This window comes from Montipora capricornis, chromosome 1 (assembly GCF_036669925.1).
Source record: "Montipora capricornis isolate CH-2021 chromosome 1, ASM3666992v2, whole genome shotgun sequence".
NCBI classification, from domain to species: domain Eukaryota; kingdom Metazoa; phylum Cnidaria; class Anthozoa; order Scleractinia; family Acroporidae; genus Montipora; species Montipora capricornis.
In genome coordinates, this window is record NC_090883.1 from 14,435,306 (window position 1) to 14,447,805 (window position 12,500).

A 12,500-nucleotide genomic window follows, 5' to 3' on the forward strand; every position below is an offset into this window, starting at 1 on the left:
GTGCTTTAACTTAATTGAATATCATGAATGTTAATTATGCCAAGTTTAAGACGTTCTGTGCACGCATTGTGTATTGCAAGCACCTATGAGAAAGACAGTTTTATTTTGGTCCTTAATGTAAATAGTTCTCCTTCCCAGAAAAAGGTGTATTTCAGTACAGCAATGGTCAAATATTGTTCAGGTTGTTGATTAATTGAACATTTAGTGTTTTATGCGACCCCCCTTTACAGCAATTAGTTGTAAAATACGCATAGGCATGGATGTTATGAGCTTATTAACAGTACGTCTGGATTGGTACGGAATAAAAGGTGTTGATAACTCGGGTCTTGAACGCAGGATTCTCTGGTAATTTGTTGCTCAGTGACCTGTTTCTCTCGTTTATGCAATATTTTAAGGCTTGCGCTAAATACAGTTTTGTGAAGTGGATATTGTTAACATTAAGAGTTTCTTTATATACAAAAAAAGACAATAATATTCCAAAATAAACACTGCTTAATTACTCCCCTTAATTGTAAATAGAACATTCCCAAACTTAGAAAGTCACAACGAGCCCTATACACTGTGTATTTACTGCCTCACTTGTGACCCAGCACAGTTCTATGTCATAATCTGATAACACCTATGCAAATTTTTTACATTCCTTCTCCAGGACAGTCTGAGACATAAATAGTTGGGACACTTCATGCCAACATCCCCAATTCCCTTCTCATGCATTCCCTACCCCTCTCAATGTTGTTTATCGCAGTTCAGTCACCAAATCTTTCACACCAACATTGAGAGGGAAAGAGGGAGGCAGAAGTGTCCCAACAATTATGTCTGAGACTGTAGTTGTCTTTAAATAAACAAAGGTTCTAGTATGTTGAGCAACCTTTGGCTAACATTAGTCAGTGTATAATGGTCAATGTCATACATTTGGCCCGTATGCCAAATACATGTAGAAAACAAAGTAATCGCCAAAGGGGTTTTGAGGTGATTTAACAGTATATCAAATTTACTGACACTGTCTTTTAGACATGCATGAACATTGCTCCCTTGACGGACAGTTTAATTATTTTAATCAGTTACTCTTGAATAGCTTCGGGATCCGTAAGGTCCCCTTCTGAAAGACATAGTTTCCTCACATCCCGCTGAAGGCGCTTTGCATGAGCTGTACGCACATCAACCCATCGAACATTTCCCTTTGCATCTGGGAAGACTTCTTCAACCAAACCAAGCAGCCAACGGCCTCATGGTGAACTTTCTTCCACTGCTAAATTGCATTTCGGTTAGAGCCACTTCTGCCTCTCTTGAAGTGTGGAAATGTACTCCTTGATCCATCTAGCCCAAAACATATCAGCCATAGCTTGAGCTTGCTTCCACCATTCACTGGGCGTAGGATTATGCACCACTGGTAGATCGCCTGCACGGCTGCATGGGTTCCTGTAGCATAGAAGTAAAGTGTTGGGCGTTAGAACCGAAGGATCTTCATGTGAGCGGGCAATCGTTTACTATCTTCTCGGTTTTGCTACTAACATTGAGTCAAGTCTCACCATCAACCAAACTATTCCCAACAAGAGCATGCAAGTGCTTTCTTACCGATCTGATCATGTGCTCCCTTATGCCACCTGTATAACTGGCGCTTTTTGGAGTTCCATTTAATGCCTTTCGCCCCCATTTGGTCCCTGAGTCTTTGTTGGTTCCAGGCCAGCAAGGCTTGTTTAACCTCAGCTTCATCACCCTTGAAGTTGATTCTATTATCATGCACTACCAGTAAATAGCTCTCTTGAGGGGCCTTGTCTGCTTACAAATCAGCACACTGCTTGAATAAAAGAATCTGTTGTGAGGTCGTGAGAAATCTCAATGTGTATTACACTGATTGCCGGGCAAGTAAAAATGCACCCATAGTGCTTTGCAGTTCCTCGTCCCCATTTGACCTTCAGGGAGCCAAAATGATCTATACCAACAGATTTGAATGGTGGCAGCTCTGGAGTCACCCGAGCTGCAGGGAGCGGGGCCATGATCTGGGTACCTGGGCTTTGGTTTCGACGACGGCATGGAATGCACCCACTTACAACACGCTTTGCTCTGCTTGGCCCTATGATGATACAGTAATGTTGGCAGACAGAAGCCAAGGTTTGATCAGTCCTGGAGTGGCCGTTTGATTCATGCAGGTAGCGGAATATAAATCTTGTTACATGATGGTCTGAAGGCAGGATCACAGGTGCTTCAGCTCACTTCCCAAAGGTGCATTGTCCCAAATGACCACCAACCCTAACAATACCTTTGTCTACAACAGGATTCAACTTGGCCAACCGGCTTGCGCTCTTGCTACTGAATGGATCTAGCGAATGAGAATCCCTTTGTACAAGCCTTACAATTTCTTCCGATGCATCAACATTCTCAGTGAACTTCAATGGGCCGGTGACCAACTAAGGTCGGCCTTGGCGAGACTTCCCAAACCGAAGCAGGAAGTTCTTCTTAAACCTTAACAACCATGCTACAGACTTCTGCAACTGGTACCAGGATGAAGGTCAGCTGATAAGACAATTAAGGGATGCCGGGAGATCACTATCAGAGATAACTGTGGCGCCAACCCGTGCATTTACTTTCTTCACTTCTGCATCAGTTTCCTCCACCTCAGATAAATCAGTTGGTTGCTCTGGCCACTTGTTTTCTTCCTCCCATAGAAACTGAGGTCTTCTGAACCAAAACAGTATCTGTTGCCGCCTGGTCTGTTTCCAATTCGTGGACATCTCTGGATGCAAGATCAGCAGGATTTAAGTCAGTCAATACATGCCTCCATTGGGATAGCATTGTAGAATCATGGATCAACGGCTATTGGTTACAAACGCCTGAAACCTTGCAGTGTTTGTCAAGTATCGAAGCACAGTGGTGGCATCTGTCCACAGGACAAGCTTGTAGATGGATAACTGCAGTTCTCTGCAAAGTTGCTTGTTAACCTTCACAGCCGAAGTGGTTGCAGCCAGTGCTAGCCTTGGTACTGTGTTTGTTTAAAGTGAGCCTACTCCAGCCTTCCCCATGGCTAGACTACAGTGAATACAATCCCCAACATTAATAAATCATAAAAACGACGCTTTCCATGATTTTAGGACCTGTCCAGGGAGATATTCATCCCAGCCATGGCCAAGGTGACGAGGATCCTGAAGAATACTTTTAGCTGGTAATACCATAGGTGCACCAAGCCGAGGGGGTCATAGAATGAAGCAGCATTTGATAAGACTCCCAATGCTCTCTCTTGTGGTGGCCTTTCTAAGTCAAGGTTCACTGTGGATGCTCGTTCACTGGTAGGTACATGATACATGATGCTCTTATCATTGGAGACCCACTTGGTCAGTCGGAAGCCACCATGAGCCAGTAACTTGGGGAGTTCACCAACAAGTTGACTGCTTCCTTGGTTGTGGCAATTGTCCACATAAAAATTGTTGTGGACAGTCTCTATAGCTTTCTCACTGAAGTATCCTTGGTTATCCTCAGCTGTCTTTGTGAGTGCATATGAGCAACAACTTGGTAATGAAGTCGCTCCGAAGAGATGAACAAATATTTTGTGATCAACTGTATCCTGATCAGTGTTCCCTCCTGGCCACCACAGGAATCACATTGCCTCACAGTCTTCTGGTTTTACCCTAACCTGATGGAACATCTTCTCAATGTCGGAACTCTTTCTTCACAGAACCTCAAGAGCACTCGCACTAATGAATTTGTGAAGTCTGGGCCCCGGAGAAGCTGATCGTTTAAAGAAGTGTTGCGAAACTTTGCTGTGCTGTCAAACACGTGCATCATCTTTAGAGCATGGATCTTTGGTGGTAATCCTCCTTGTGTGACCGTTTGTGAGGGAGTCTTCCATAGTTTCCTTGTATTTTGCAAGGAGCATAGGGTCCCTCTTCAGCCATTTTTTCAATGACGGTAGTCTTCTTCATGCCATGATCTTGTTGTCCTGTAAGGAAGGGGTCTCACACTTCCAGGGGAGTGCAATCTCAATGACCTCTGACCATTTTCACAGAACTGTCCATAATGGACTTGGCTCGACGATCCTCTTTCAAATCAGCTGTACTTTCAGTGAAATCTGCAGTGTAAAGGCGTTCTAGCTGATGCTGTATGGGATCCAGGCCCTTCACAGATTCAGCACAGCCCAACAATTGGTCAGCATGGATGAAATTACCTTTGGCACTCTCATTCCTCCTTCCTTCCAGTGGTCCCATAACAGTCCACCCCAACAATGTTCATACTGCATGTGGCTGTCGTATTTTCCCGATATGTACCTCAAGGGGCACAAAGCTTCCGGCACATCGCTGCCAGTCAGTATAGTTACTTTTTTGTCCACAAGATCTGCTATATCAATGTTCTTGAGATGTGGCTATTCCTCCACATCTTTGCTTGTTGGGATGCTTCTCTCAGTAACTGGTAAGGTTTCAGTTGTCCAAACCCTCTCTAAGCGAAGTCCCTTTCCAGTAGCAACACCAACAACATCAAGGCATAATTGCAGACCTTCTTTGCATTGAGTTCCTTAGACTATAGGTGTACATTCTACACCAAGCTGTCAAGCCAAACTACTCAGGCACATGGTGGTGTTTGAACCACTGTCCAGAAAGGCATACAGCTCGTTGATATGATTGCTATATGGCGTGCTGACTTTTACAGGAACTATACTTGAAGGCCAATATGACCAAAGCTGGTCCTTGAAGCCACATTACTTGTTGCACTAACACTGATAGCATCTTTCTGAGAAGGCGCTCCAGAGGCAGTGTGGACTTGGGGGCTGGACTTTGGGCCAAGTTCTGCACTGTTCACTAATTCGTGAACTGAATTCGATGAATGCAACACGGGATGATGCCTCCTTTGGCAACCCCCAATCAACCCCACACACCCTTGCAACACGACATTTCTACAAACTACACACCAGGCTTTGTCGCTGGCGGAGTGTCAATTCTCTGAACTTATGGCAGTGCTCGAGATGGTGGCTGCTTGAACATAGGACACATTTAAAGAGTTTCCTCTCCCTGCCTCGATGGCCACTTTTCCTGGATTTATCGCCAAGCATGGCCAAGATCATGCTTTTGTTGGAGAAGCTAACGTTGCTCTTGGATGAAGATTTGTAACCTCTTGGGGCCTCCTGCTTTGAGTTGACAATGTGACCAAAGTAGGTGTTGTCAACAGCAGCATGGCTTTGTACAAATGCTGTGAGGTGTTGGAATGTTGGTGTTGTGTGAGCTTCATAGAGCTGATTGGCTTTCTCTGTCTATTTTGCTCTGAGGTGGAGAGGGAGGTGGGCAACCATCTTCCCTAGAGTATCCATTAAGTTAAGATTGCTAGTGTGCCCTAGCTGGGTAGACCAGAGGAGACATGTTTCCACATCACGAGCAAGCTGAGGCAAGATCTCTGGATCAGGATTTCGGATTGGAGGCCCACCCTTTCTAGAAATGCTGGAGTCACTACATGCGCTTGTTACCTTCTTCAGGGGGCATTATAATACAATGTTGAATGGCTTGTCATACTTCACCTCTGCAATGATGAACAAGGTAGCTTGGGCGATCAGCATCATTTTCCACCTTGCTTTCCACATTTTATCTCAAAGTTCCTCATAAACAGAGGAAAGGTATGGGGTTCGCCACTAAGGCTCATGTATTCTCTCTGAGGCATACAAAGACCACACACCATTTTATCCATATTGTTTTGCTGTCTTTCGAACAGGCTGTGTAATTGCAGGGCACTTCTCGGATCCGCTGACTGGCTACTTTTCTCGTTATGGTGTATACTGGGCAAAGGGCTCTGTTGTGATCTTGATTCTGTTTGTTTCGGTTCTTTGCATTCTCTCCGTGGCATCAAATGGCTACTGCCCACTCTATCCATAGTGTTCTCTTGACTTACAAATGGGTTACTTATCTGCTGAACAATGCTTGAGATTGGTGGTTGATCGCTTGTTCTGCTCTGATGCATGCTGGGTAAAGGATCCCTTAGTGTTTCATTCTCTCTACAACCCCTTTCTCTCCTTGAAAGCCTTTCCTCTAGACATTGTAACTCCTCCTGTTGGCGTTTTATTTCCTGTTTTTTGTACATAATTTCACATTCCTGGATGGCATGATTCATTATTTTCTATTTCCAACTTCTTCCTAACCTCCCTCATACGTTTATACAGTGCCACCCTTTCAGCCAGTTCTTCCTCCTCTAAGGTGTGTAATTGCTTGGACCATTCCAACTCAGCAGTGCTAGGTTTATTTTGCAGGGCTGAATCTTCCTCCCTACTAACTGACGTCTGGTAATGTAAGCTTATTTCACTGTCCACAGACCCGTGTAAAGTGCAGACGCTAGAATTAGGGTCGCTTGAAAACGTATTAGAGTATAAATTTTGCGGCACAAATGTCGGTGCCAGTGGAGTTAACTGTCCACCATAAGGTTCCTGAGCAGGAGAGACCCCACCTAAAGAGAAGAGAAAAACTTGAAGTTTGTCGTAATATAGGAGGCTCAACATCTGAAGCCGCCAGTCGAAGTGAAGTACCACTTGAATTTTCGGCTAATAACAACTTCTTACCGTTATTGTTGTCAGGAATATAGTTTTGTGGACTAACAGACACACATACATTCTCTTTTCTGGCCCCATCTTCAGAATAAACAAGATTTTGAAGCACTCCTTCGGTCACCGTGATCTCATCCTTTAAGTCTTCAAATTGCTTTTTGGTATCTGCATTAATTTCTTTGCTTTCTTCGATTTTGTTGATGATTTCTTCCCTTTAATCTTTCCCTTTGTTGTCATCTTGATGTATGAGAACTTTATAATTTTATGAAGCTCCAGTTTAGCTCATAGGATTTTAATTCCAACTGATGAGATACACACGCAGGAAACCAGAAACAAACAATAACAAAGCGTACGGTTCTAAAGCAAAAACAAAAATAGCGATGACTGAAATGTTACTGAACGAAATAGTTTGAAATAAATGAAAGCAAATAAATGCAAAAATGATAGATACCTCATACAGTAGGAGATTTCCCAAGATATAAACCAGCTCACAAGAGAAATTTGCAAAACAACCTCCACAAATAAAATTTTCCAGCTTTCAAAAGCACATGGAAAGAAAAACTGTCCGAGATTATTATGGGCAATTCCGTAGGCCTGCAATAAGTACAAACTAGATCCTACACAATATCCATTCAAGTTTTCTTTCAGGTTGGGATGTTTCAGGATATAAAAGGACCAGGTGTGCGGGAGAAGGGGAAAACTAATAAACAAACTGCCCGCATTGCAGACAGTGGGTCACGTGCTACGGAAATCACATTCAAAGAAAAACCACGCACCAGACACATGCACTGATTGGCTCCCCAAACATGTAATGAATTAGTAAAATTGTCAACAAAACTTTGGAAATCTGCCAATCAAGAGCAAAACAGGTATATAAATTGCCAAATAAGAAAAACTCAAAATTATCAATAATGACACAAAAATTTAAAGAGAACAGGTCACAATAAAAATGAAATTTGAGCCATGTAAAGATTCCCTGCAGAATTTGGGACCAATCAACCAGCCAATCAAGAAAGGAAAAAGGCCCAAACAAGAGTTAATATTTCATTATACTCATCTCTTCACTGTCCGATCATTTTATTCTCTTGTTGGGCACTTTCTTGGTTGGAAATTACTGAGGGAATAAAGAAAAGTTCAAGTGCAATATCAATTCAAGTTCTAAGGAAAGCATTAAAACATTTCTGACAAAGGACTACATTACACTGCAGGCACTGTGAAAACTGGTCCTGAACTTCTCTTTCTACCTATCTTCCTACAATAGACAAAAACTTTCTTTCTACCTTTAATTTTAATGCTAAAATGTTTTCCAACATTTTCTGGCTCTAGCGACAAATGCTCAATCTTACACCGCTTGGCGGAATGCCTGCAGCTGCAGAGGAAGTAGAAAATTCCCCCATCAACTGCTTGGCCAGATTCATCCCAAAATTTAACTGTTTTACTTAAGCCTGCCCTCACTCTACCTTACAGTCTTACTGTGATTGAACAGGATAAAAGAATTACACATTGAAACATCAATTGCAAACCAAAACAGATACCTGTACCATTTAATTAAGTGAAGAATGGTCTACTTCATGTACAAATATGGTCATAGCACGCTCAATATTCACCGTGCATACTCAACAGATATCCTGCGATATACGTAATTTTGTACCACAGAGAAAAGTGGTAGTTTTTCCAGCTTTTTTTCCCCAAGAAAAGAAAAAAATTCCGTGGTGGTTCTTATTCATGAAAGGCGTAACCATACTGGTCACCACGTCATAGCCTAAAGCCATGAATTCTTGGCTGCTGGTTCTGTTCTTTACTGAAGTAAACATCAGAATTTAAAATGTAGCCATTGCTAGAATCGGCAGCCATCCAAACTTTAATGCAGTACTTAGAAGGCTTAACCAGCATGTACTTCCTGAAAGACAACCTCCCTCGAAAACCTATCATACCTGTATCTACAGTAAGATCTTTCCTTTGCATGAAATTCTTCTGGCATTTACCGAGAATGTGATCAAAAACATTCTAACTTTGTACAATTGATTGAAATCTCTATTACCCCTAGCAGGGTGCTTAGTTGAATCATTAAAGTGTAAACAACAACTTAATTCCTCAAACCTATTTTTTGTCATTACTCTCTTAATTCCAAAAGGAGAAGAAGGAGCAACTTCAGTGTCCATTTCTCATAGGTGGTTTCAGACGGTTAAGGCAAATTTGGGGTTGCGCGGGTGGTTTCGTCGGGTTGAGGTGTCAGTGTGTGCCTGAACTGCTGTGGACCACCTTCATTGACAAGTAGAATTGTCTGGCATTAGAGTAAAATCTATGAAGTTCCACTCCTAGGAGTCAGTGGGTTAAGCTAACAGTGCTTTCATTAGTTGTCTTTCTATAAGATTTTGCAGTAGACACATGTACATGTATATGTATTACATACCTAATTTTTCCAATATTTATAACGCATTCTGACTGATAACTGTGGTTAGCTAGGGACTGGGTCAAACCTGTTGTGATGCGTGCATCATTTGGCCCAGTCCAGCAAGAAATAAAAAAAAACCCTTGAAATTCAGGGAAGTTGACAATAAAGTTGACAGTTACTTGTAAAAATACATTTTTCGTGGTTATTCTTACGAAGCTTGTTTCATCCCGACCAAGGGACTCATCAGAGACCTATCTGCTTGGCAAACTCATTGGGCATCAAGCCCAAAGTCGTGTTAGCTAACAAAATGATGACAGCAATCTCACCTTATATCTCATAAGGATTCCAGACCGCACAAATTCACGAGTGAAGTTTGACAATAAAGTTGACAAGTTACTTAGGAAGGGTGCAAAATTCAAACTCATTTTAAACACCATCGGGTTTAACCAATTCAAACAGCTTTTTTGGATGTTGCTTTGAACAATTATAGATTTTAGAAAATACTGCAAAATCAGGCTTCAGTTGTACAGTAAAATGTAAAAGCTTGCAAAAATGTTTTGATCAATTAAATGTACGCATTGTATCGAGGATCATCCTGTGGAATATCGATTTTCAAGTTTCATTTCTTTGGGTCAGAATCTATCATTCAATGCACATGTATTTGTGGCAATGTTAGCTGAGCCTTGTTATCTGTAACCTTACTGCAATTGCATGCATATATGTGTACATGTAGGCTGGTTCACACAAGTGATGCAAACACAAAATGCAAGCGCAAGGAAGTTTCCACGTCGAAGGCAAATGCAAGCACATTTAAATATGCACGCGCAATTGAGTATCCCAAGATTGTGGATGAAGTCAACCATAGAGGTGTGGAACCAGTATTTTTCAGCTTGTGTTTGTGTTGCGTTATACTGGTTCACACGTAAGAAATGCAAATGCATTGGTGCTTGCACTTGCATTTGCATTATGGTAGTTCACACATGTATTTGCTTGCAGTTGGGCCTGCCTCAATTTGCGTCAATCGTGTGAACCAGCCTTATGTTTCTGTTTTGTCATCTCTTCTGCAGGGCTGTCAATAACTTTTCAAATAGTCAGGGGAACTAGAAAAGTAGGTGGGCAAAGGCAGCGACTTTATAGTGTTTCTTTATTTGTCACTCTGGAAGTAGGTGACATCAGTATGAGACACCCAGGAGGTGGGGAAAATCCCCGGCCCCCATCCCTAACAATAACAGCTCCACTTATGTAAAAGTAATACATTTCATTTCTGTAGTAAAGTCATAAAAATTTCTCTTTGTTTGGCAGAGAACAAAGGGACGATATCGACAGAAGAAAGGAACGAAGTGAGGTTTGTGGAAACTGCAACAAATGGGTTTACTACACTGTAATAAAACACAATCTTTTTATTAATATCTTTTTGTTATACATGTACTAGAGACATGGCGAGAAAGAAAAAGGAGACAAAATAAAAAGGAGGGAAAAGGAATTGATGGCATCCCTTAAACAAGAAGAGGTACTTGTACTGTCACATTTAAATTAATTTAGTTTCTTTTTTCCTTGTGGAACCAATACAATGCATTCCCAGCACCATGTCATGTAAGGACTGCTGTGGTATATGAGACAAGTTTTTAGTTCAACATACTAAATCTTTGTCCGCATTCCCTCTATAAGTGATTAAAGTGGTGATCTGTAATAAATTCTTCTGTATTTGTACCACTCTTGACAGGACTTCAGAAGAGAGCATTTGAAATTTAGATCAGATACTTTGGAAGAAGCAGTAAGTCGTAGATTGCCAAAACTGTTACTTTGTGTGTACTGAAAAGCTATTTTGTACAATTAGGGAACCATTAACACCTAAAGATGCTTAAAATGTTCCAGGTGTAAAAGTTTTTATGCAGCAGTGAAAAACATGGTTACTGTCATGTTACAGCTAAAATGATATGAAAGAAACATTCCAGCTTGGAAACAACTCCTGTATCCAACAAGCCAAAGTCACTCACAAATACCATACTTGTTTTCAAATGCACCTGCTCTTTTCCCTTAATTAAGTTTGTGTGAATTGCATTTTTGGTTTGATCTCAATCAGTTTGAACCAAATTATTAATGGAACTAAGCATCCTAACAAATATTATTACCCTTTACCTTTGTGGATTCCAATAACCAAGATATTTCTGATCCGTGCTTAATTGCAAACTAGTTTTGTAATTTCTTTACTAACCTGGGGCCCTCTCTTGCTAGAAAGATACCAACTTCAGTTAAATAAGCCCTATGGTTTGTTCTGGGCTCCCTTGCCAAGTGATAATTTCTTTTTATGTTGTACTTCGTAATGTATTGTGCCTAAATAAACTGAACTGAATTTAATTTATTCTTCACTGAAATTCAATTTTTGAAGTTTGAATTTTTTTTATCACATTTGATGGCAGCTAAACCCAAAGTGCATACCATGATATAATGTTTAACTATTATCAGTGCAATAATAGTTCTACTAGTATGATTATCTATTCATTGTTTGTTTATCCAAAGGATGTTATCGATGAGGATGTTGAGCTGAATAGAAAGATATCATTACAAAGGATGCCATCAGTAGGTACAGCAGAAGAAGTCCATGATGAGGAAAATGATGGATACCACTATGATGATGATGACTTTGAGGTGAGACGAAGAACGTTCAATATCAAGTGATGTTTGTTGAACTTTGTAAGTATCAGTTGTGTCAAGCTGTTCGGTACTGTTAGGAAATCTTTGCCTGAACAAGCAGACAAAGGGTATGACTTGTGCTTAAAGTTGTGGAGCTTTGAGTCTTTCTTAGTCAACTGTTGAGTCTTGCAAATGACTGAATCACTGTTTACTTCCTCTGTCCATCTGAAGCCTGGCACTCAGTAACAACTTTGTTTTCATTCCTAGCTTCTCATAATTTTTATCATTACAGCAATAATATTTATATTATAGGAATTCGTATTAATTAACTAGAATGACCTTCCTGGAAGTGAGTTTGCCAGCTAAGACCAAAGAGTGCAATGTTGAATAACTTGTGGTATGTACCCTTGGACACAGGTTCACTTGTACATTTGTACTTGCAAATGTTGCCACCCCAAATTCTGGTATGAGGGTATTCATCCACTTTTCAGGTTACAGCCAAGGCTTGCCCTTACCCATCTTATTTATGTCATACTAAATGTTGTAGGGGGAAACAAGGTTGATCTTGTGGTGAGTCAGCTCCTGCCTTCCAACATTGTGGCCCAGGTTTGACTCCCAGACTTGGCATTACATGTAGGATGGGTTTGTTGGTTCTCTTACTCTGCTCCAAGGGGTTTTGCTCCAGGTACTCCCCTATCCTCAAAAACCAACCTACAATTTGATGTGTTGATTTGATTTCTGTACCGTGTGACCCTAGTAAGTGCCCCAGTGCTAAATACATGACTTGGTACATTTGACACATAAATAAAGTTCATATTGATTAAATATCTCAATTATTCTTAATGAAATTATTATTGTTAGTATTATAATTTATGCCATATAAATTATTTGAAATGTTAACCCAGGATTATGATGAAGACTTTGAAGATGATGATGATAATGAAGAGGGTGGAGATGCAG

General features: G+C 40.9%; 1 protein-coding gene across 1 annotated transcript in view; it reads left to right on the forward strand.

Annotated features, from left to right (window-relative positions):
• The window catches only part of LOC138058427 (cytoplasmic dynein 2 intermediate chain 1-like), a 111,190-nt gene that overhangs the window by 17,503 nt on the left and 81,187 nt on the right, over nucleotides 1-12,500 (forward strand). The window contains exons 6-10 of the mRNA XM_068904287.1: nucleotides 10,209-10,251; nucleotides 10,339-10,416; nucleotides 10,630-10,680; nucleotides 11,427-11,555; nucleotides 12,446-12,500. The exon at nucleotides 12,446-12,500 is cut by the window's right edge and continues 32 nt beyond it. Of these exons, the coding sequence (XP_068760388.1) occupies nucleotides 10,209-10,251; nucleotides 10,339-10,416; nucleotides 10,630-10,680; nucleotides 11,427-11,555; nucleotides 12,446-12,500 (356 nt within the window). The remainder of the gene's footprint in view (nucleotides 1-10,208; nucleotides 10,252-10,338; nucleotides 10,417-10,629; nucleotides 10,681-11,426; nucleotides 11,556-12,445) is intronic.